The sequence below is a fragment of the Myotis myotis genome, unplaced genomic scaffold, assembly GCF_014108235.1.
Source record: "Myotis myotis isolate mMyoMyo1 unplaced genomic scaffold, mMyoMyo1.p scaffold_m19_p_18, whole genome shotgun sequence".
NCBI lineage: Eukaryota > Metazoa > Chordata > Mammalia > Chiroptera > Vespertilionidae > Myotis > Myotis myotis.
In genome coordinates this window covers 23,131,035-23,156,358 of record NW_023416322.1, presented here as the reverse complement: position 1 = coordinate 23,156,358, position 25,324 = coordinate 23,131,035, and the positions used below count along the sequence as shown (strand labels likewise).

Here is a 25,324-nt window from a genome sequence, read left to right as displayed (position 1 = left end):
TAGTTAGCAAAATTATACAGATTTCAGGTTCACAATTCTACAGCATATCTGCACACTGCATTGTGTGTTCACCACCCAAGTCAGGTGTCCATCTATTACCATTTAAGTCACAGTTCTAAAGGAGATAAAAATTCATGTAGACATTGATGGGTTAATACAGACTGGGTAGGTAGAAGTTGAGATGTCAGGCAATGGAGATAGGGTGAATGAATGTTTGGAGAAAATTTCTAGGTGTATTCAGGAAATTAAGAGCAATGTCATTCAACTGGAGCAGGGTACTTGCAGAAGAATAGGACCGAGAAGGTAAAAAAATCAAGAGCTTAAAAGATCTTCAACACAAAACAAAGGATTTTAAAATTAATTATTGGGCGATGAAGACCCATGGTTGGTTTTTGAGCAGAGACTGCCAGGACCATAATTTACTCCTTGAAATACTAATTTGCAGCAGGGTACAGGATGGAATGGAGGAGGGACTGCCTGAAGATGAATAGGTGAGCTACAGGCCTCACTAACTGCATTGTTTTAGGCCAGAGCTTCCCCATAGCTTGCTCAAAGTCTCTCTATAACAATGCACATGGCAACGTTTTTCACATGCTCCTTTTCTGCTCTTTGAATCACTGAATCAATGTAACAGATTCCTCCAGGCCTGAGTCCTTGTAATCTAGTCAGTACTGAATCATGGGAAAGTGGCATCATTGTATGCCACATAAATTGTAACAATAGGGGACTCCTGTGGTTTCCATAGGAATTGTATTGGATGAGAAAACCTGAAGACATGTTCCAAATTATGTGATAGCTTGACACTCTTTTGAAGGAATTGGGAGGAATTTGATGACTTCCTCTTGGTAATTTGAAGGTTGGAAGGCATGGAATCTAATTCCAACTGTCTGGTTTTAATTGCTCTTCTCATAGGGTGGACAAGAGTGGTCTTGGTATATAATAGTGGCTTGATTCAATTGTTGGTGGCCTTGCCGTATAATGAAAATTTTATTTTCTTTCTGCATTTCCTTTTGCTTCTTTTCTTGTTTTATATTCTGATCCCGACATTTTTTTCTTATTTTTGACCGCCAATCTCTTTTTTTAGGGTCCAAAAGGGTCACCATGACCATGTGGGATAAGAGGGTGAAGGGGTTATTGGTTAATTATTTTTCAGGGTAGACCTTTTTTCTTTTTAGTTGAATTATCTCAGTGTCATCCCAAGGGCCTTTCACAGGATTAGGAAATGGTAAGTTCCCAAAAAATATTTTTTGAAAGAAAAGACAACATATAACATCAGACATGTTTATATTCTCAATAATGAAGGTTGACCCTACTTGGATTTTTCAGGACTGTCGGGATTTCAGATCTACCATTCTATTGTTTTATAAAATACCCTTTACTATAAAACCTCATCTTGATTTTTTGTTTGAAAATATGCTCACCATACCCATGAAAAGTAAACATGAATCTGTACCCCAAACATAATATCTATTGAAAAGAGAACATTCTTTGGGTATTTTGCATAATCCTCTTGGAAAAGGGAAAATGCCAAAAAAAAGAAAAAAAAAGAAAAAGGAATTGAATGGCAGGAAGGTGGAGATGGTGGGTAGAGACTTGGCTGGTTTTATTAGCTCTGGTAGAAGATTCCTTGGAATGATTTAGCCAGCGTTTTCATTGGCAGGCCTTAGCTGAGCCATTAGAGCTGTAAAACTAATGCATTGTTTCAAGTTTTCTTTGGCTTAATCTCCCCTGTTATTTAGGGAAACAGAATGCACCTTCACAGGGAAGAGAAAAGACTGAATGTCAACTAAGTTGAAGCCCTCCATGGCGTGCCACGTGTGGGTGAATAGGCTGGAGGGCTGGGGGTTGTTGAGAATTCCCAGCCCCTATAAATTCCCGGGTGCCAAGTGCAATATTGGATCTGATAAAGATTCTTGGACTTTTTTTCTCTTCATTTTCTGGTTAAAAAGTAATCAGAGCTTCATGAACATTCCTCTAATAAATCCTACATTGGCCTTTTTAGATCTGGCAATGGAGCATTTGAGAATGTGTGTTGAAGAGCAGAGGGTGCTGATCTGGAACATCCTCTTTCTAGCCTAAAAATAAACTCGGGTTTTGGGAAAGTGCTTACGCGTGCATGTGTGTATGTAGGGGAGACAAGTGAAGAATGCTGAATGTTGAAACAACTTTGTTAATAGATGCTGGAGTCGGAAATGCTGATTTTTAAAAATAAAGGATGAAGCTAAACAGATGACTCATCCATCCTTGTTTTAGCTTTTAAAATTGTCTTTGGGAGAAATGCCAGGTGAAAAAATGAAGATGTACTCACTTGGTCCTTTCTCTTATGTCTCTATTTTCTTTCTTAGTTTGTGATTGTTGACCCATCTTTTTGTTCCAAATACTGGAGTAGAATTAGGATAATAGAGACTCAGTGACCCAGGCTCAGCCTCGGGAAACTCCTACAACCAGAAGCATTGCCCACTACAGCTGCGTTTGCAGAGCCTGATGCATTCGCTTAGGTATGCTGGCCTGTTCATTGAGAAGCTGCTTTTGTTACAGCATCTAAAGGATTTGCCTGGTATAGGGTGAATATTCTACCTGAAGTCTATTTTTCCTTTTTCATTCTTTTTTTAAAATATATTTTTATTGATTTTAGAGAGGAAGGGGGAGGAAGAGAGAGATAGAAACATCAATGATGAGAGGGAATCATTGATTGGCTGCCTCCTGCACATTGGACCGAACCTGCAACCCAGTCATGTGCCCTTGACCAGAATCGAACCTGGGACCCTTGAGTCCACAGGCCAACGCTCTATTCACTGAGTCAAACCAGCTAGGTCTCCTTTTTCATTCTTTAAAATGGAATCTTTCCTCTCAAATCATTCTATTTATATATTGTCATACAGTAAAGAAATAGTTATGTTCTGTCTGTGTTCCATTTTCCCTGCTTGCTTCTTTCTATTTTTTAAAACAAGCCTGAGTTGATATCAGTTTGTGAAACTATGTTCCACTGGTTTTTAAATAATCATTATTTAAAAAACAAAAAGTGTGCCATTGTCAAATATGAGGAATAACCATTGTTTTTTATGTAGTTGGTATTTTGTCACGTGCTAATTTATATACACTGTTTCATTTAACCTGTGGAACAAAGTAAGGAGGTAGGTACTGTTATCATTTTCATTTCTTAGATTACTTTTGTGTTAATTTTTAAAAGGATCATATCATTTTTCACACCATAAACCATGCTTAGTAATATATAATGCTCCGAGTGATATGAGAAAGTGGCAAAGCCCACATTAACCAGGTCATTTTAATTCAGAGTTACAATCTTTATTACTACTTATGCTATCCCCTAGGAATTTAAACAAAATTTAGTTTAATTTAGTACAGGAGCTTTCAGAACATTTAATAATTTCTATATGAAATAAAGAAGGGAGAACACCCCCCCCCCTTTATTTATTTATTTATTTATTTATTTATTTATTTATTTATTTTATCATGAAATCCCTTTTGTGAAGAGTGTTTTCTTGTGAAGTTCAGTCTAAACTGAGTCACCCTCGCCAACACCTTGGTCTCGAGGTCTTGTCGGTGATGGCGATGTCCCCGCAACTCCTGCAGGTGTTGGCACAGCTGCTGAGATAAGTCAAGGAGGTATAAGTTACTGGGGACAACTTTGCAGCAAAGTCAGCCCCAATATTCACATTACTCCCAGAATTGCCACTTGACTCTAGAACCAAATGGCAACTTGTCTGTGTAACCAAACTTAGATCCAATTGTGAGGCAGAAAGATTTCGTGCTCCTAGCATTTCCTTTTTGTTTTGTGGAGAAAGAATGCTCCATGTTTATGAGCAGTGCCCAAGCCGTCCTTCCTGCCTCTGAATGAGATGGAAAGTCTTTTGCCCCAAAGAGTAAGTAGCTGAGAAAGGCATGATTGTGCGTATTGTTATTGTTGTTTTACAGTTTATTTTTATTTATTTATTTATTTTTTTAAAGACTTTTTTTCTTTTTTTAAAAAATATATTTTATTGATTTTTTACAGAGAGGAAGGGAGAGAGATAGAGAGTCAGAAACATCGATGAGAGAGAAACATTGATCAGCTGCCTCCTGCACATCCCCCACCGGGGATGTGCCCGAAACCCAGGTACATGCCCTTGACCGGAATCGAACCTGGGACCTTTCAGTCCGCAGGCCGCCGCTCTATCCACTGAGCCAAACCGGTTTCGGCTGTTGTTTTACAGTTTAAATGACAATAATCGCAGAGGACACTTGTTGAGCAAAATAAATTTGCATGAGTCAAAAAAAAAAAAAAGAGTGGTGAAGTACTAGCAGCTCATGAGCTGCAAGTCCATGTCTGTCTGGATGCAGAATAATGAGACTAATGTATCAGAGATACACTTTGGTATAGAATAGAAGTCAGCAAGCTTTTTTGTACAGGGCTAGAGAGTAAATATCTTGTCAGCCACATATATAGTCTTTCTTGCATTTTCCTCCTCCTCCTCCTCATCTCCTTCCTCTTCTGTTTTTTAACTCTTAAAAAATATAAAAAATTTTTTTAATTTATAGACCAGACAAAACTAGGTGCAGGCAGGACTTGGCCTGCAGTCTACGCTGTAGATCCATGGTCTTGAGCACGCGTGCACGCGCGCACACACGCGTACACACACACATGCATACACACCTTTTAGAGACCATTGGTGTTAAAAGGGTACTGTGGAGAGTGCTGGGATGGCAGGAGAAAAATGGTGACATGGCTTAGCTCTAGTTGCCTGGGGAAAGGGAAATCCAGCTGGAATCGAGTATCCCTGGTAAACATAAGGAGACCACAAGAGTGTGAGTCATCGCTAGGCCACAGTCTGAATGTAATTGCTCAGCCAACACATGATCCTCAGCTGCCTTCAGAGCATGGATGTCAGGGGTGAAGAGGGAGAGGGATGGAGGAGTGCTCTCTAGACAAACACTGGTCCTGTTCTTCTTGAGAAGAGTGGCTGGAGGGCATGCCTACCGGCCTCAGACTCTCAGAGAAGAGGAGAAGGTAGGTCAGGGACAAGACAGGAGGTGTGAATGGGGAAGGGAGGCCAAGGAAGATGTTGCAGTGGATGTCTTCAGAGTTCTCTTTCTTCAGCCGTTACAACACTTACTTGCAACTTTCAGATGGACAGGAATTGTCTGGCAACTCTCTGGAATCAAAGTTTACAAGTGATCGTGCAAAAGGCGAAGAAATCTCCCATCAAAAGTCTCTTCATGAGGAGGCACATGGATAGAATTTCCATGTGGAGGCTTTGGGCTTATGAGGCCCTGTCCAGTGAGAGGGTGGAATGAGGAGCCAATGATGACAAGTGGGCCCTGGCCACAGGTTCAGGCAACTTCTGGGGAAGCTGTGAGCACCCTCGAAGGGCCCAAAAAGCCTTGGAGGATTTGGATCTTCCCATCCTGTATCTCTTTAGAACCAAAAAGACTTCTGGAGTCTATGAGTCTATTCTTTAAATACTTATTTTATTATCTGGTGGTCCATTGGAATTAGTGGTTTATAAAAAAGAGTCAACTATGAATACAGAAATGGCTGTACCTACTAGACCTCCTAGGAGGTATGTACCTCCTAGAGTGGAATTATTTTAATTCCTTTCAGGGACTTAATATTGAGAAAAATTTAGACTATCATTAGAGGCAATACTGTACCATGTTAGAGAGAGGACCCTTCTGGAATCAGAAGGGTCTCCACTGACATTATAGCTTTCCTCCAGTCACAAACACAGTACCCTCAGTATCAGTTGAAGGGACCCGGAGTGTGCTGATGTAGTACCCGGGCTTAACCAAATCTGTGGTTAGGACCAATTTTTTTTTTTTTTTTTAAAAATCACAGATAGTTGTTACCAGAAAAGTGCACAGAAAAAGAACATTCTAGCCTGAAAAAAAATTTGTGCACCTTCATGGAACCATGAGAGAGTATAACACAGATGCAGAGCTATAAGTACTTAGTGGATTTGGAAAATCAGTGTAAGAGAAATAATGGCCAGAGATGAAGCCAGACAGGTAGCAAGGGACCAGGTCATGAGGGGTTTTGAAAATATATTAATGCATTTGGATTTCATCCCAAATGCACTGGATACCCCTGGAGTGTTGTAAGCGGGTAAATGGCTTACTCAGATTTCCTTAAGGAAGAGGGAAGAAGATGGGGCAGACTCAACATAGGCTAGCCATGGACAGGCTAGCCATGGACACAGGCTAGCAATAAAGATTTTGCTCAATAAACCATGAGAGAAAGTATGCTGGCTTAAAGCAGTGGCAGAGTGGACTGTGGGAGGGAGAGATTTTAGAAATATTCAATATAGAACATATTGGAGTTGGTGATTGATTGGACATGGAATTGAGAAAGAGAGGAGTTTGGGATAATTCCCTTCCAGGGTGCTGGATACAGAGTAATGATGAGGCTTGTCTCCATGACAGGGAAACACAAGAAGTGGAAATGAAAAGGGAGGATGAGTTGAGTTTTAGACTTGTTGAGTCTGAGGTCTCCAATGTCTAGGGCAGTGATGGCGAACCTATGACACGTGTGTCAGGTGACACGCGAACTCATTTTTTTGGTTGATTTTTCTTTGTTAAGTGCCATTTAAATATATAAAATAAATATCAAAAATATAAATCTTTGTTTTACTATGGTTGCAAATATTGAAAAATTTCTATATGTGACATGGCACCAGAGTTAGGTTAGGGTTTTCAAAATGCTGACACGCTGAGCTCAAAAGCTTTGCCATCACTGATCTAGGGGATAATACTCAATAGACAGTTTAATATACTTACTTGAAAATTAGGAGTGTCTCTCTAAGCTAGAGAGACACATTTTGGAGTCATCACTGCAAGAAAAGCTGCAGGAATGAACATGCTCATCCCAGGGAAGTAGAGAGTGATACGTAAGAAAGCAGAGGCTGGGCCTGGGGACAGCAGTGCTTGAAAGATGGGGAGAGAGAGAAGGTCCCAGGAGAGAGATGGGAAGGGGTGTCTAGCTATAGAAGATAAAGCAGGAGAATGCCAACTTACTGAAGCCAACTGAGGTGGTCAGTGATGCCAGATGCCTCAGAGAGGTCAGGAAGGTAAGGGCAGAGAGGTGTCCTGGAGAGAAGAGCTGGGAGATAGTTGATGACCTTTCAGGGGACAGTTTTCCAGAGAGTGCTAAGGGTGAATAGACATCTTTGTGTTTACATATAATCTAAGCATATATACAATTTATAATTAACAGAATTTATTTTGTAACATTTATAAATTCCACATTGAGGAAAAAAGTCCTCTAGTGTACTTTGAAATTGGGAGTAACAGCAGAAGCCCTTTACTTACTTCTAAGTAGGCGTGATGACTACTGGATTTAGGAGGAGATGAGCATGGCAGTCCTTTCTCAGGAATGCCATCTAAGTGGTCCCCTGTATCTCCCTAGTACGTGCTTTTCCTTTCCCTGTTCTCCCACAGTGATATTTCACATCTTCTGAGTCTTCGCAAATTCCCGTTCCCATTACCTCACTTCTCACTCTGAGGGGACCCCTCACCTTCTATATACTGGGAAAGAGGCCTAGAGGAGTTTCCTCTCAAACTACTGCCATCAGCCCTCAAAGCCATTTGCCTCCTTTCCTCCCTCCCACCCCCCTCCTATTTCCTCTATCTTCCAGGAGATTCCCAGGAAGTGGTGCCTGAGACAGGAATTTCGGTACTTGTGATACACTGAGGGTTCCTGTTAGCGTAAAAGGGTCAGGGACACATGACAAGGCAGAGCAAGGGGCTGAGCAAGCCTGTGGTCTCCGCTGGAGTCCAGCAGGGAGCTCTGGTGCCAGACTGCACTATGGATTCGGCCCCACCCTCTGTCAGTCGGTCATCTGGGAGCTGCCCCTGGGAGGACACACGCATGATCTCCAGTGAGGCAGCTCCTTTTTGTCCAAGGAAAATTCTTCAAAGAAAATGGCCAGCAGTGAGCTGTTAGTACCCAGTACTCACAGCAGCTGGGGCGTAGGGTACCTGCATGCCCGGGGCACCAACTGTACCGTGACCACCCTGCTGTGCAAGATGGCTCTCTCCTGTTGGGTTCTGCATTGAATTCTCTTAATTATCTCTTCCTATCTCTTCATTTTCCTTCAGTCTCCTCTATAGAAACCTTTTATTCCCCCCGCCCCTGGCCCTATGACTTCACCCTCTTGCTTCACTCCGAGGCTCTCATCCATGCCCATTAACTCCTCTTCCTTGAGAGCCCTCACTCTCCAAGCCACTGCGGTCTGGTTTTTGCCTCTATGGTTTTCCTGAAACGACTTTTGTCAGAGTAACCAATTTCTCCTTTTTTCTACTTCTCTGTTCCTCTCTCACTTCAACGCCGGAAACATTCAGATGGATCTTCTCCCTGGGCTTCAGAGATGCCAACTCTTCTCTTCCGACCTCTCCATCACTGCTGCTCAGACCTCCCTGCCAATTTCTATTCCTCTGCCTACTCCTTCAAGTTGCCATCCCTCAGGGTTTGATGCTATGCCTTTTCTTCTCCCTCTATATCCCTTTTCCTCGGTCAGACTGAGGCCTTTGAGACCTTCAGGGAAGATCGCCCCTTCACTGTCCCATGATATCCAATTCAAGAGTAAATAATGTTTTTAAACAAAGCCAAATTAATATTGTGTCTCTCGAGACTTTGCGATTGCACAAGTGTGGATATATTTTTGAAAATGAACTTTCTCTCTCCACCCTGGTTCCCTAAGCACATGATATTGTGTTGAGCATACCTTACTCATTCCATAGTTTATATTACCATGTGTGCGTTGTTTTCTGAATTTATACATACATGAATCTAATAAGCATCTGTAATTTGATTATCACAGATGACTTCAGGCTGCCACCCAGACCTGTTCCTTCTCCTATTTTCAATTTCAGTGAATTGTGCTATCCAGTTACTCAATTTAAAAACTCAGACATTATTTTGAACTCTTCTTCTTCCTCACTCCACCTCATCCAATTAATCACCAATTCCTATAAGTTCTATTCCTAAATATCTCTCAAATCCAGCCACAGCCCCTGACAGGCTCCTCTGCCTCCCGTTTGCACTCCTCAAATCTATTCTCCACACATTCTTAAGACAAGTCTATCTACAAGGCAAACCTAGTCATGTTCCTTCCTTGCTTTAAAGCACTCTAAACTTCTTACCATGGTTTGCAAGACCTTTCAGGATCCAGCTGCTGTTCCCCTCCTCAGCACCCTTTCCACTTCTCTCCAAATCTCAGGAACTGCATAATTTTCTTGCCCAGCCCTCTGGGCCTTTCTATTAGTAGCTCCTCCTCCCAGGCCATCCCCTCACCAGGGTAACACCTTTTCATCTGCCAGGTCTTGGGGCAAATGCTAATTTTGAGATGACTCCCCTGGCACCTCTAATCCTGGTCTGTGGATTCTTACCATATCTTTTATTTTCTCTACTAGAGAACCTGCTGTGTCCCAGTACCACTGCCCATTTCCTTGTCCTCCTCCCTAAAGGGCCACAGAGGCCACAAGGGTAGAAGAGCTGCCCAGGCTTATTCAGCATTGTATCCTGGTTGTTCAGCACAGGGCCTGGGATTTAGTAGGTGCTCAGGAAATACTTTCTGAATTGAGTGTGTTGTCCTACCTTCTAAAGTCAAATGTAATTGATATTCAATTATTAGATTTCTTATAGAATTTGTTGACCTTCCCCTCGTTGATAGAAAGTTGAGTTCAGTTTGGTACATGTGTATTGTCAAAAAGAACTGACTTCAGTGGTGTGTGTATGTATGATGTATTACAGAAAGGATGCTTTGCTTGAAAATTGGATTTGAAGAAAACCTTTTAAAAATGTACTAAAGCAGTGGAAGAAAAAGTTTAGGAGAAGAGAAAAGCAGCACACAAAAAAACTGACTAAAATAGTGTATGTATTCATGGGTTTTTGCCATTAATTGGAACACATTGTGTCTGCTCCAATTACCCATGAGGACCACTCCTCTAGGGAAACGCTTCCTATTTTTAAAACATAGTAATGCTCATGGAATTACACTGCCCATTCCTACCCGGGCCTTGAGAGTTTATCATGTACAGTGTTTTTGCCAAGAACCTACTCTGTCTTTAATCACTAAAAAAGATTTATCAAAGAGAGTGTGGTTGGGGCTTTATCTATGGGTGTATTTTTGCCTCTTGTTCTTTACCAGAGGTAGCAGGTCCTCAAGTTTGGCTCCTTCAGATGTAAATGGACCCTTGTGTTTATGGGGATTCTGCAGTTGGGCAGTGTTGGGGACATTGGGTGGAAGGATGAATGGGGTATTCTCTGTCTCATCTTCCAGTTACAGCCCATCTTCACCATTGATACATTCAACTAATATTAAATGAGCATTTGACAATACGCAAGATATGTTTATAGTTTTAAATGAGTAAAATTACATTAAGCTATGGCTGTACAGATTAATTTTTCATTCAATAATATATTGGGCACATTTTTTTTATTTTAGTAAATGGGATAATAATAGACCTATATAATTTTTAATGACTTTTGGTATGGATATTATATGCTTTTAATTTATCTTGCTCGATCCATTTTAAAGGTAATTTACATTACCTATATTTTGCTATTCTCTGCTATTATACTATATTATTAGAATAATATACTGTGCTATTATACTATCATGTTATTATCTATTTTTTTTTTATTTAAGTCTTTATTGTTCAGATTATTACATTTGTTCCTCTTTTCTTTCCCCCCATAACTCCCCTCATCCCAGTTCCCGCCCCACCCTCCGCCCTCACTCCCCACCCACTGTCCTCATCCATAGGTGCACGATTTTTGTCCAGTCTCTTCCCGCATCTCCCACACCCCTTTCCCCCCCAGGAATAGTCAGTCCATTCCCTTTCTATGTCCCTGATTCTATTATAATCAACAGTTCATTCTGTTCATCAGATTATTTATTCACTTGATTCTTAGATTCACTTGTTGATAGATGCATATTTGTTGTTCATAATTTGTATCTTTACCTTTTTCTTCCTCTTCCTCTTCTTAAAGGATACCTTTCAGCATTTCATATAATCCTGGTTTGGTGGTGATGAACTCCTTTAGCTTTTCCTTATCTGTGAAGCTCTTTATCTGACCTTCAGTTCTGAATGATAGCTTTGCTGGATAAAGTAATCTTGGTTGTAGGTTCTTGGTATTCATCACTTTGAATATTTCTTGCCACTCCCTTCTGGCCTGCAAAGTTTCTGTTGAGAAATCAGCTGACAGTCGTATGGGTATTCCCTTGTAGGTAACTGAGTTTCTTTCTCTTGCTGTTTTTAAGATTCTCTCTTTATCTTTTGCTCTTGGCATTTTAATGATGATGTGTCTTGGTGTGGTCCTCTTTGGATTCCTTTTGTTTGGGGTTCTCCGCGCTTCTTGGACCTGTAAGTCCATTTCTTTCACCAGGTGGGGGAAGTTTTCTGTCATTATTTCTTCAAATAGGTTTTCAATATCTTGCTCTCTCTCATCTTCTGGCACCCCTATAATTCTGATGTTGGTACGCTTGAAGCTGTCCCAGAGGCTCCTTACACTATCCTCGCATTTTTGGATTCTTTTTTCATTTTGCTTTTCCGGTTGGGTGTTTTTTGCTTCCTCGCATTTCAAATCATTGACTTGATTCTTGCGCTCCTCTGGTCTGCTGTCGGGAATCTGTATAATATTCGTTATTTCAGTCCGTGTATGCTTAATTTCTAGTTGGTTCCCCAATATAAGATCGAGGGTCTTATTAGTTTTCTTGTAGATCTCATTAAGTTTATCGGCAGCTTCTAAACAGTTCTTGAGGGACCTTAAAAGTGTGGTTCTGAACTCTATATCTTCCATTGACAATTTTGTCCTGTTTCTTTGTCTCCGCATTTTGTTATGCTTCCTTGGTGCACCCCCTAGTGGTCTTTGTTCGCAGTCTTATAGTTAAATCTTGATTGTTGTAGCTAATTCCAGGGAGGGTTTGACCTCCAGGCCAAGTGGCTATGAGAATCAGCTGTGTCAGCAGTGAGAGAACTTCTGTCCTCTAGGGAGGTGCTAATCTATCCTTTGCCTGAGGCTATCCGGCAAAAGCCTCTGTGCAGGGCTTGGGCGGGGCGGGTCGCACAGGATCAACAGGGTGGGCCGGAGAGAGCAGTTATGGCGGCTCTCAGTCCTGTCCCCAGGGGCTCTGCCTCTCTGAGTCCCAGCACCCGCTGCAAAGCTCAGAGAGAAAGCTGTACTCGCTCTGACCGAAGCCAGACAGTCCCGCTTCTCCCGTTTGAGTCTGGGTCCCTAAAGACTCGCCCGGATCTGGAGCTCAGAGTCTGCGACTCCCTCCCGATTGAAAACGCCAACCGCGCCCTCCGCCGCCAGCCCGCTCGCGCACTCCGCACCTCAGAACTTGACTTCAGCACTGCGCCTCCTCTGAGTGTCCGTATGCGTTTCTCCTTCCTCCCAGTTGTAGGACTTCCACTCAGCCGGCGTTCCTGTGGTTCTGGGTGATGTCCCTTCCGTTTTTTGGTTTCACTTTTGAAGTAGTTGTTCAAAGCAGCAAACTCCGGCGTTAACCTATGCCGCCATCTTGGTTCTCCCCCTATTTTTTGCTGTTATTGTTGGTACAAATTTAAAGCTCATACAATACAGGCTTACATATTATATATTATAGTCCATTGTGTTACAGACTAGACTGAATGACACTGTAATTAAGATTTAGGGGCTCATTTCAGGGTGGGATGATGTGGGCTTCACAGAAGAAATGAGATAGAAAATGGGCCTTGAATGTCAGATACAATTTTGTTAATTGTATATGTAAGGGGAGAACATAAGCAAAGCAGAGAGGCCAAAACAAAACAAAAACACAGCCAATCAACCAAATAACCTCAAAACCAAAAAGATTGAAGGCATGCTTGACATCAATGGATAAATCAATTTAGCTCAATCAATGGCATAGTGGTGCTAGGTAGGTTGGGGGTCAGATTAAAAGGCTTTGAGTGGCAACTTAAAGGAAATGTAAAGGATTTGATTGTGCAGACCACAGGGAACCAAGAGTGATATGTCCAAGAGAAGCATAGGATAACCAAGTACAGGTCTGTGGCAGTGCACTCTCTTTGTGCCTAGAATTGAATCCTAGGGGACTATATTTTCCCCCAGGGAGTCACACAACACTGTTGGCAACTGAAATCTATAGGCATTTCCCCCTATCAATTGGTGCTAAATCCAGAGTCCTTAATAATGTATTTTAGCAATTGTTATTTTTGTATGCTTAAATTTAACATTTGAAACTTTTCAATTTACTTTTGAGTTTACCCCCATAATCATAGCTTTTTGAGATGTATTTGAATCTTTATTCTGCCGTCCAACATATTATCTCTCTTCAATTTAGGTCATTTTTAAATTTGATAAATTTACATTGTGTGGATTCTTGCAAGGCATTGATTAAATAATTCAGTTAGATCAGGGAAAATACAGAGGCCTGATCCCCTTCAGGCAGTGCCAAGATTTGATGTGAGTTGCTAAGAATCTACTATGCATTTCTCCACCGACCTCATTAAGATCTCGCCAGAGATTCATCATGTATCCTGTTGAATCAAGATATTTTTTCTCCAAGGAATCATGCCATTCCAGCAAATCCAACAAAATACCCAAAGCAACAACAAAATAAATGTGATTAATTTTGTGTGATTCCCCCCCGCCCCACAAGTGAGCCCATGGTAGTTCCAGTAATCACTCTTTCTTATCTAATAATAAACATTTGTCTATTTAATAATGATTGGGAATATTTCTGGGAATTGACAGTTGTCTGTAATTTCACCAAATTTCTCTTTTTCCTCTAATGGAACTTGAAATATCTTTCAACCTTCAGCCTTTTTGCATCTCTTATTATCCACAGAGTTAATGTTAATTTGTTATCAGCACATAAGTAGGTATTTTTTGGATCTTAGGGTATAATTCTATGATTGAGTTAAAAAACAATTCTTACTCTATTTCATCCATCAGCTTGAATGTATTTTCCTATACTTTTCTGCCTTGAGAATGAAAATCAAACATTGTAAACACAGCTGGAATATAATTCTGAATCAGTCAAAATTTAGTTGCGGAAAACAAAAAGTACTGTAGCTATTTTAACCAACAAAGGAATTTAGTGGTTACAAAGGTTTTGAAGGGCTAGGATAGTAGGATTTCATTTGGGCATCTTTGAAGATTTCTCAGAACAACCTCAAAAACTGGCCAGCAAGTGGACGCCCCTGTCAGAGATAGGAAGGCAAGGAGTATTGGGGTCCCAGCAGCACTGCTCTGGCTAGATTATGCACCAGCTTCTCCACACCCTCACTGCTGGTGCCTGGGCACCAGGACACTCACCCAGCCATGCTGGCAGGCAGAGAGCAAACAAACAGAAGTGAGGTCTTTATCTCACTGTCACTGTCCACCTCTCACTAGAGCACAGCCGATTGGTAGAATCTCAATCACATCCAGATCCTCTGGGGCAAGGGAATTGGAGAAATGTAGAACTAACTTCTCTGTCCTCCAGAGCAGAGAGACACTGGAGAAGGGGTTGGGGGAGTTGTGCACAAGCCAGTTCATAGCATCTGTCTGGTTCTTTATGCTGATTTTTCAACTCGTCTTCTGCTCTTGCAGATAATTTTGTTCACATGGCTATCATTGTGCCTGTCACCTTGCACTATAACCACCTGTTTACACAGTTATCTTCCTCACCACACCAAGCTTCTTGAAAACAACAGTCATGTCTTATACAACTTTTCATTGCCAAGGCCCAACCAACACAATGACTCACAGATTATAGGAAAACCAACTTAAGAATAGAAGAAAGAATGTGGGCTTTGGAATGAGAGGAACTCAGGTTTAAAACTTGCCATTGAAACTTACAGGCTGTGTGATGTGGAACAAGTGACTTTATTTCTGTAAGCTTTAACTTCTTATCTGTAAAATAAAATATACTAACCTCATAGGATTGTTTTGAGCTTCATATGAGAAAATATATATGAAGCATAAAAAATGCAAAGAATGATGTTTTAAAATTTACAGTTTTTAGAATAATAAGCAAAATAGGGACTAGAATGATCCACAAGAAAAACACACACCACTAAACTCTTTGAAGTCTGCCTTTTTTGCCAAGATAAATAATTATTAAAGTGAAAATCATTAATGTGGCAGTAATTTATTTGCCTCTAATAATAATAGTCATTACAATTAATCGGGTCCTAGCTATATGGCACATTCCAATTTGAAGGTGGCTGATTCTTTTTTTCATTTGTGGGTAAGGGCAATTAGCAGGTCGATAACAACTATAACAAAAGCAGCTTTGATGGAAGTGATGCTGATGGCATCCAGGTTACAGTGGGATTAGGGTGTACATGGAAAAAAGAAATGAATGAGAGATGAGGAAATTATTCTTTCAAGAAGTTTGGGTTGTAAAAGAAAAGGAGTAAGAGGGTATTAGCTGTGATTTTTCTCAGAAATCTCATCCTATGGGACCATCAGAAAGGAATAGAAGTAGGTAGGGAAGTAAATGTTTGAGTGTGTGTGTGACCTCAATTTTATCATCAAAGAAGGAGGCATGATCATTTACTTAAGAGATAGGGGAATAAGAGATTGAGATTAGTGGGGGAGGAGGGGTAAAAGAAGAATGGTGAAGATTTCATAAAATTTTTCGAGAGGAAATGACCTATACAAAAGTTGTCTATACAAAAGTATAGACAAATAGAACTAAAGGTTAACATCAGATATAAGAAATCAATCTGAGTAAGGGTGACAATGAGAATGGAGTGCGAAGGTCAAGAAGTCAGAAAGAAGACTGTGTTTTCAGTGGCTGTTTCACTTTAGCTTCCTCAGTGATACGGGCTGGGGTGAAGGGGAGACTGTGAGCCACAGTGAAGTCCTCCATGTGTAAAGTAACCAGGAGATGGGCAATGACAGGAAGTGGAAGGTATATGGTGATTATCACAGAGCTATGTCTTTAAAAGCAGGAGTAATCTGACTGAGGGAAAATAAGAACTAAGTTTTTGGAGTTGCATGGGGCAGCTGGGAGAATGCTGGTTTGGAACTCTGGGACCTATAACTCCCATGGTATGGGCACAGTGAAAGGGTTGGGAGGGGGAGTCAAAGACAGTATTCATCATGAGGAAGAAACATAGATGAAAACGTGGGTAGTGGATGGGGGTGGGGGAGAGAGCCCTTCTGTACATTTGTGTGGAGACTGTGGTGTGCAGTAATGACAGGAAGGCTTAGATTTGACCAAAATAAAGCATCCCAGATTTGGTGCCGGTTGTTTCTGCGAGGGAATTGGCTGAGGTTCTTGAGGGCACCTGGTTGTGTCCCAACCTATGAGATGAAGTCAGGATCTTTCTCTGGATGGGCCTTGCTCAGCCTGGGAAGCAGAGCTGTGGGTCCCAGTTTCAGGGTATGCATGTATCCTTCGTGTCTTGTTTTTCACATGCCAGCTTTTAATACTGGTTAAATGGTTCAACTTCTTTCAGAAGCTTAATATCTTTTTTCCTCTTTCTAGCTTTATTATCAGATTATTTCTTTCAGTCTATAAAAGAGTTAATCAACTGAATATTAAACTAGAGCACAAAGAGGCACCTTTTCTAACCTTTTATTTTACTTGGTCAGAAACAAAGCCAGAATTGGAGTTCATTTTGTGCACTTAGATATGGTGCTGTGGCTAGGGTCAGCGATCAGGGAGCAAGGCAGAAATTAAAATGAATGCACCAATTCTGGGGGACAACAAAATAGGGTGGACTGGACACTGGGAAAGGTTTCATCCCAAGCCAGTGGACCACAGTCATAATATTGGTGAGGCAAGTGTGCATCTATCAGGGGCATGTCGGAGGTAAGAGACTGCAGCAGTGTGCACAGCCACTTGGGATGTCAGCTTCAAGGGGAACTTGTTCTGAGGCAATTTTTACAAAAATAAAGATGCAGCTTCACTTTGGTTGGTCTGAGTCCTCAGGGAAAAGGGTGCAGAGAGTATTTCAGTATCGTGTGTGGAGAGGATGAGGAAGGGGAGATCCTGGCAGGAATTAAGCAGATTCGTGCAGTTCATCTCTCGTTTCACATGGTCGCTTTGTGACTCTTATGCTTTTTATAACATTTATGTATGTTATTTTACCTTCCATGGAATAAATATTAAGTTCATTCGGATAGCAAGTCTATCTCTTAATAAATAATTTTGAAAGCAAAATGTTAAGCTCTGAATTTATGGATCATATTCACTTTCCCCATCCTAGGTCTGAGCCAGATTCTGGCCACATTAGTGTCAAGCTAAGCTGTTTGTCCTCATTGGCTTTGATGTAAGTCCTAAAATGGCGTACCCATGCTGTAATAGGCAAACATTCTACACACAAAGCAGATACACTGGTATCTGTATTTTTACTTTCTTTGGTTTCTAGAATCATCTGGACACAAATCCTTGTTTCCAGCAAAATAAGACATTTTTCTATCCAATTAATGACTGTTTAAACTATGTTTTGAAATATATTCTCTCTCTTGGACTTGCCGACTTCTATCTATATTTCTATGGAGTGCAGGAGTTGGAGCAACCACACCCAGTTTGCCACCAGCATGACATAACCACTCTCATCTGGAAGGATACTTTATGGTTGGAGAGAGGGATGGGCAAGGAGAAGAGGGCGATGAGTAGAACCAGTTAATGAGGTTGGTGATGGAGGAAGAGGCCTGTTGGAGGATGCTCAAGGGAAATGAGTGGAGCTGCTGCTGGGTTGTGGGAGGACAGAAAGTCGGTGGCCAAGACTGGTAAATGGCAGACAAAGAAGCCAGAAACACACATATAGCCCAAGTAAACCATACCAGGGACAGGCGATTTGGGAAAGTGAGGGAGGGGGAAAGAGAGAGAATTGTCAGGTTACCAACTCCTAATGTTAATGGGAGTTCTGGATAGAGACAGGGAAGGGTATGACTTTTATTCCATGGTCCCCTGCACTGCATATAGGCTATCTCTGGTTCTTCCTGCTCTTCTTTTCTTTTTCCTTTCTTTTTCTATTTCTCTTCTTTTCTCTTCTCTTGTCTCATCTCCCATCTGCCCCCTCTCTACTCCTGTCTCTTGGCCTATTGAGGCATCTCCATGTCGAAGAATTATTTGATGTCATCACAGCTCCAAACCATCAATTTATCAAGACAGGAAATTGTAATTATTTTTAATAGTGGAGGAAGGGAACAAGGATGTGACTAATGTTCAAGGAAAACCAGGCAACAGTTCAAAAAACACCGTGTCTCCAGGACGGCAGTAGAAGGAATATCCCTCTGATCACATCTGGCATCACCTCATGGAACTGGATGATTTCTTGGCGCTGAGAACTATTTTTCCAAGATATTATAACTCAATAAGAAAGTATTTTTCAAGTCCCGTTTCTTGCAAGAACCTCTAATTCTAAAGCAAAATCATTTTTGTTTTTATGTTTTATTTCTCTTTTTGGTTCTGTTCCAAAGAAAACTAAAACAATCTTTGGGCCCTGGCATCATCCCAATACCCCAAAGTTGTGGGTTTGAGCCCCTCTGGTCAGGACACATACAGGAATCACCTAATGGATATCTAGATACCTCTCTCTCTCTCTCTCTCTCTCTCTCTCTCTCTCTCTCTCTCTCTCTGTCTCTCTGTCTCTCTGTCTCTCTGTCTCTCTCTCCAATTAATCAGTAAAATTTAAAGAAAGAAAAGCTCTTATACTACGGCCAATGGTCTTAGCTCTACATATCTACACACCCTTCTCTTTAAAAAAATCTGATCTTTGTGATCTCTATTTCTTGGGTACTCCTTGCTAGTATATCCTACATAAGGTATCAATAAGTAGATGGCATCAATAGTGTGGCTGGGAGATAGAGCAAGTAAGAGAAGAAAGGTCATGCCGTCCTAACACGAGCTTCTGGGTTGGGAGATTACCAGAATAGCAACAGTGGAGCTTGATCCAACTTAGGTTGAGGGAACTGTCTGTTCAGTTGAAGCTGTGATGAGAACATTCCCCTTTTTGGAGTGCAGACCATGGCCAGCCACTATGGGAAGCATCCAGTGAGTCCTAGGGGCCACTGAACTCTGGTTTCCTTGTTCCTTCTTAGAATAGCTCTTCAGTGAGAACAGCAGGCTCTGTTTGCTCGTGGTAAAGTGTTAAGTTTCACTGATGCCAGGAATGTGAAGGTCTTTGACTATATATGAACTTACAAAAAGATCAAATGCTTATTTCCTTTTCTTTTTTAATGGGCCATGGGGCATGTGTTTTTAATAGACTGTTGATTCTGTAAGTGTAAACATAATATTGCCTAGTGCTTTTAAGACCATCAATAAAGATACTTGGTATCAGAAGGTAGTATAGTAGGAGTAGAATTTCTATGATTAAGGGGCTAGAAAGAGAAAAAAAATATAATTAATATTTTTTGCAGTAGCTTTATGACACCCTTCGTATCTATCACTCATCTTTTTCTTTTTTTTTTTTCCTCTTTCACTTTCTTTCCTAGCCACTATTTCCCTTTAAAAAAGTAATGCCTGGTCGCAACCTGGCCGGTGTGACTCAGCATCCACCTATGAATCAGGAGGTCATGGTTTGATTCCCGGTCAGGGCATATGCCTGGGTTGCCGGCTTGATCCCCAGTGTGAGGTGTCAGGGGGGCAGCCGATCAATGATTCTCTCTCCTCATTGATGTTTCTGTCTCTCTCTCCCTCTCCCTTCCTCTCTGAAATCAATAAAAAAATATTTTTTAAAAAGGATAAAAATGTAATTTCTGGGAACAAGCATATACTGAGATACAGGTTCAGTTGGTCTTCTGATCATAATAATGATCATGCAGTGTGATGCAAAGAAGCTGGGACTGAAAGTTAGATGGCCTTTACCATGGCCTGGGATAAATCTCAGGGCAAAGAACTAGGATAAATCTCATTGGATTTATCTTGAAGAAATCATTTGGGTATAGAGTGGGGACTTGAATATGACATCAAATACTGAGTGTTAACAAGGTGGGGTATTATTGATCTTAGAATAAATATCCCAAATGTCTTCATGGCAGCCTGGTCTCTGCCTCCCTGCCCTTCTAAAAGTGGCACTGGCTGGGAGTGTCTGAGTCTGAGTAGGTGTGGCTGTGTTCTTCTCTGAGTGCTGACCTCTTGGTGTGACTCTGACTCTCTCTCATGTTCTGCAGGGCCTACATGAGTGTGAAGGAACTGAAGGAGGCGCTGCAGCTCAACAGCACACACTTCCTCAATGTCTACTTTGCCAGCTCTGTGAGGGAAGACCTTGCAGGTGCTGCCACCTGGCCTTGGGATAAGGAAGCCATCAGTCACCTGGGTAAGTGAAGTGGAGACCAAACATGAATTTGTCAAAATGTTTCACTTCGGTCAGGTAAGAGGTATTAGAGCAAACAGAGGGAAATACTCAGGATGTTCTAGACCAACTCTATAATCTAGATGTAAATAAGGTGATGACATGGATTGAGATTGATTTTATGTCTTGGAGGCATAACAATTAAACCCAATGAATGAAAACCAGAGGAAGTAACAAAAGTAGAAAAAAATAAAATAGAAAGTAAACATTCATTAGAATAAAATTAACAGAACCAAAAGTTTTTTTGGGGGAGGGAGGAGAAAAGGATTGATAAACCCTTGGAAAGAAAGAAAAAAAGAACCCAACCCTGATCAAGAAAAAAAATAAATAAGAGAGAAGGAATGTATTACCACTATGAGGAATAAAGGAGGTAATATTCTTACATATACTTCAGACATTAATAAGCAATATGTGTTTTCCACAAATGGTATTGAAGCAATTGGACATCCACAGGCAGAAGAAAAGGAATCTTAATATGAATTTCACACCTTGTACAGAAATTAACTCAAAATAGATCAGATATTTAAATATTTAAATGTAAAAAATAAAACTATAGAACTTTAAAAGGAAACATAGGAGAAAATCGTCAGGGCAGGACTACAAGAAAGAGTGAACTTATAAATAACACCAAAAGCATAGTCCATATAAATAATAACTGATAAATTGTACTCCATCAAAATTTAAAAATTTTTTTCTGATTCTGTTTAGACAAACAAAAAAAATCAGACTTGGAAGAAATATTTGCACATCATACATCTCACAAAAGATTTGTATCTAGAATATGTAAAGAACTCTCAAAGCTCAATAGTAAAACAGACATTCCAGTTAGAAAACGGGCAAGACATGAACAAACATTTTACCAGAGAGGAAATACAGATGGGAAATAAACACATGAACAGATGTTCAATATCATTAGCCATTAGGGAGATTCAAATTGAAACCACATGAGATGTAACTACACACTTATTAACGTGGCCAAAATAAAAAATACGGGGGGATGTAAGGTACAGCTCAGGGAATAGAGTTGATACTACTGGAATACATTTGCACACTGACAGGTAGCTACTAGACTTATCGTGGTGATAGCATCATGAGGTATGTAAATGTTAAATTACTGTATCTGACACCTGAAACTAACAAATATTGTATGCCAACTATACTTTAATCATTTTCAAAATAATGACACTATTAGATGCTGGTGAGGATGCAGGGACACTGGATCTCTCCTACATTGCTGGTGAAATGTAAAATGGCACAGCCACTCTGCAGAATGCTTTGGCAGTTTCTTATAAAACTAAACAAACATCTACCCTATGCTCCAGCCAGTAGACTCATGGACACTGATTGTAGAGAAATGTAAACTTATACCAAGTCAAAAGCTTTTATATCAGTTGTCCTAGCAGCTTTATTTGTAATAGCTTCAAACTGGAAATGACAAAAGTGCGTTCAGTGCTAACTGTTTACACCAACTGTAGTCCATCTTTAGTACAATGGAATCCTATTCAGCAACAAGAAGGAACAAAGGACTCATGCGTGGAATGACTCAGATTACTCTCAAGGGTATTATGCTGAGTGGGAAAAAATCCCCAAGGTTACCTGCTGTGTGATTCCATCTACATAGTATTTTCAAAATTTTCTGTCAGTAACAGTATTATAGAGACAGAGAACAAGTTAGTGCTTTCCAGGGGTTAGGAATGGGGTAGAGATGGGGGGCGGGGTATGCGTGTGGGTGTGACAAAAGGATAGCAGGTGGGTGATCTTAATGGTGATGGAACAGTTCAGTATCTTTTTTTTTAAGTCATCATCCATAGATTTGTTTAGAGAGTCATGGAGAGGGAGAGAGGGTGGGGGTGGGTGGAAGGGAGAGAGAGAAGAGAGAGAAACATTGATGTGAGAGAGAAACATCAATCGGTTGCCTCCCATATGTGTCCTGACCAGGGATTGAACCCACAACCTAGGTATATGCCCTGACCAGGAATCAAACCTACAACCTTTTGGTGTATGTGATGATACTCCAAACAATTGAGTTACCAGGCCAGGATTCAGTACCTTGATTTTGGTGGTGGTGGTTATACAAAGGTATCCCTGTGATAAAATTGTGTAGAGATACACACACACACACACACACACACACACACACACACACACTCACGTGTGCATGTAAGAGCTTGTGAAATCTGCATAAGGTCTGTGACCTCTATGCAGAAGCAGAGTACTTGGCATATAACAGGTGCTCCGTGAATGCTTAGTGAATGAAGGGATGAATGAATAAATGAGGGAAGGTATTAAATTTAAATGGTTTCCAGAATTATCTCATGAATTATTGACTCATCATGAATTGCAAAAGAAGCTGGGGATACTTATGTTTTGCTCTTAAACATTTCTACAGCCATTTCCCCCTATAGCATGATATGTAATGTCATCTTCAGAAGTGGCCTGAGCAGCTGAGAGGTCTGCTTCGATGTGAAATGGCTCCTGTTCATACTTATTTCTTCTTGTTCAATCATCACTGTGATTGAACAAAGGAATTCTTTTGACCTAAACCAGGTGTAGAACAATACAGGCAGCAGCATAACATGATAGGGGAAGACATTTAGGAGTTTCTTTTTTAAAAAAAACCACATATTTTTATTGATTTCAGAGAGGAAGGGAGAGGGAGAGAGAAAGATAAAAACATTAATGATGAGAATCATTGATCAGCTGCCTCCTACATGCCCCCCCTGTGGGGATGGAGCCCACAGCCCAGGGATATGTCCTGACTAGGAATCGAACCTTGACCTTCCAGTTCATAGGTTGATGCTTAACCACTGAGCCACACCAGCAGGGCTAGGATTTTCTTAATAGTCTTTTCAAGACTTGAGATTACGTGTTTGTGTCAACACATAAGACTCCTGCATTTTTTTAAAATTTATTTTTATTGCTTAAAGTATTACAAAGAGTATTACATATGTCTCCTTTTTTTTTTCCTTGCCCTTGACAATCCCCTGGCCTCCCCTAACCCCCGGTGTCTTATGTCCATTGGTTATGCTTATATGCATGCATACAAGTCCTTCGGTTGATCTCTTACCCCCCGCTCCTGCCCCCCCCCCCCCCCCCGGCCTTCCTGCTGTAGTTTGATAGTCTGTTCGAGGCAGCTCTGCCTCTGTATCTATTATTGTTCAAAAGTTTATTATGGTCTCTATTATCCATGAATGAGTGAGATCATGTGGTATTTTTCCTTCATTGACTGGCTTATTTCTCTTAGCATAATGCTCTCCAGTTCCATCCATGCCATTGCAAATGGTATGAGTTCCTTCTTTTTTACAGCAGCGTAGTATTCCATCCTGTAGATGTACCACAGTTTTCTAATCCATCCATCTACTGATGGGCATTTAGGCTGTTTCCAGATCTTAGCTATGGTGAATTGTGCTGCTATGATCATAGGGGTGCATATATCCTTTCTGATTGGTGTTTCTGGTTTCTTGGGATATATTCCTAGAAGTGGGATCACAGGGTCAAATGGGAGTTCCATTTTTAGTTTTTTGAGGAAACTCCATACTGTCTTCCATAGTGGCTGCACCAGTCTGCATTCCCACCAGCAGTGCACAAGTGTTCCTTTTTCTCCACATCCTCTCCAGCACTTGTCATTGTTGAATTGTTGATGATAGCCATTCTGACAGGTGTGAGATGGTACCTCATTGTTGTTTTGATTTGCATTTCTCGGATGATTAGCGACTTTGAGCATGTTTTCATATGTCTCTCGGCTTTCTGAATGTCCTCTTTTAAAAGGTGTCTATTTAGGTCCTTTGCCCATTTTTTGATTGGATTGTTTATCTTCCTTTTGTTGAGTTGTATGAGTTCCCTGTAAATGTTGGAGGTTAAACCCTTATCAGTGATAGCATTGGCAAATATGTTCTCCCATGTAGTGGGCTTTCTTGTTGTTTTGTTGATGGTTTCTTTTGCAGTGCAGAAACTTTTTATTTTGATGTAGTCACATTTATTTTCTCTTTAGTTTCCAATGCCCTAGGATCTGTATTGGTGAAGAAATTGCTAGGGCATATGCCTGAGATTTTGTTGCCTTTGGATTCTTCTAGTATTTTTATGGTTTCCCGTCGTATATTTAAGTCCTTTATCCACTTTGAGTTTATTTTTGTGTATGGTGTAAGCTGGTGGTCTAGTTTCATTTTCTTGCATGTATCTGTCCAGTTTTCCCAGCACCATTTATTGAAGAGACTATCTTGACTCCATAGTATGTTCTTGCCTCCTTTGTCAAATATTAATTGAGCATATTGGTTGGGGCTGATTTCTGGGCTCTCTATTCTATTCCATTGATCTATATGTCTGTTCTTGTGCCAGTACCAGGCAGTTTTGAGAACAGTGGCTTTGTAATACAGCTTGATATCCAGTATTGAGATCCCACCTACTTTGTTCTTTCTCAGGATCACTGCAGCTATTCGGGGTCCAGATGAATTTTTGGAGAGTTCGTTCTAGGTCTGTGAAATATGCCGTTGGTATTTTAATGGGAAGTGCGTTGAATTTATAGATTGCTTTGGGCAGTATGGACATTTTAATGATGTTGATTGTACCAATCCAAGAACATGGTATTTTCTTCCATCTCTTTATGTCTTCCTCTATCTCTTTTTTCAACGTCCTGTAGTTTTCTGAGTAGAGGTCTTTTACCTCTTTAGTTAAGTTTATTCCTAGGTAGCTTAATTTTTTTGGTGCGATGGTAAATGGGATTGCTTTTTTAGTCTCTCTTTCTGCAAGTTCACTATTGGTGTATAGAAATGCCATAGATTTCTTGGTGTTAATTTTGTATCCTGCTACATTGCCGAATTTTTTTATTAAGTCTAATAGTTTTTTGATGGAGTCTTTAGGGTTTTTTAAGTATAATCTCATGTCATCTGCAAATAAGGACAGTTTTACTTCTTCTTTTCCAATTTGGATGCCTTTTATTTCTTCTTCTTGTCTAATTGCAATGGCTAATACTTCCAGTACTATGTCGAACAGGCGTGGTGAGAGTGGGCATCCCTGTCTTGTTCCTGTTCTTAGGGGAAAC

At 40.7% G+C, this 25,324-nt stretch overlaps 1 protein-coding gene across 1 annotated transcript in view; it reads left to right on the top strand.

The window, feature by feature from the left end:
* The window catches only part of PAPPA2 (pappalysin 2), a 241,901-nt gene that overhangs the window by 68,789 nt on the left and 147,788 nt on the right, over window positions 1–25,324 (top strand). The window contains exon 3 of the mRNA XM_036344757.1: window positions 20,105–20,250. Within this exon, the coding sequence (XP_036200650.1) occupies window positions 20,105–20,250 (146 nt within the window). The remainder of the gene's footprint in view (window positions 1–20,104; window positions 20,251–25,324) is intronic.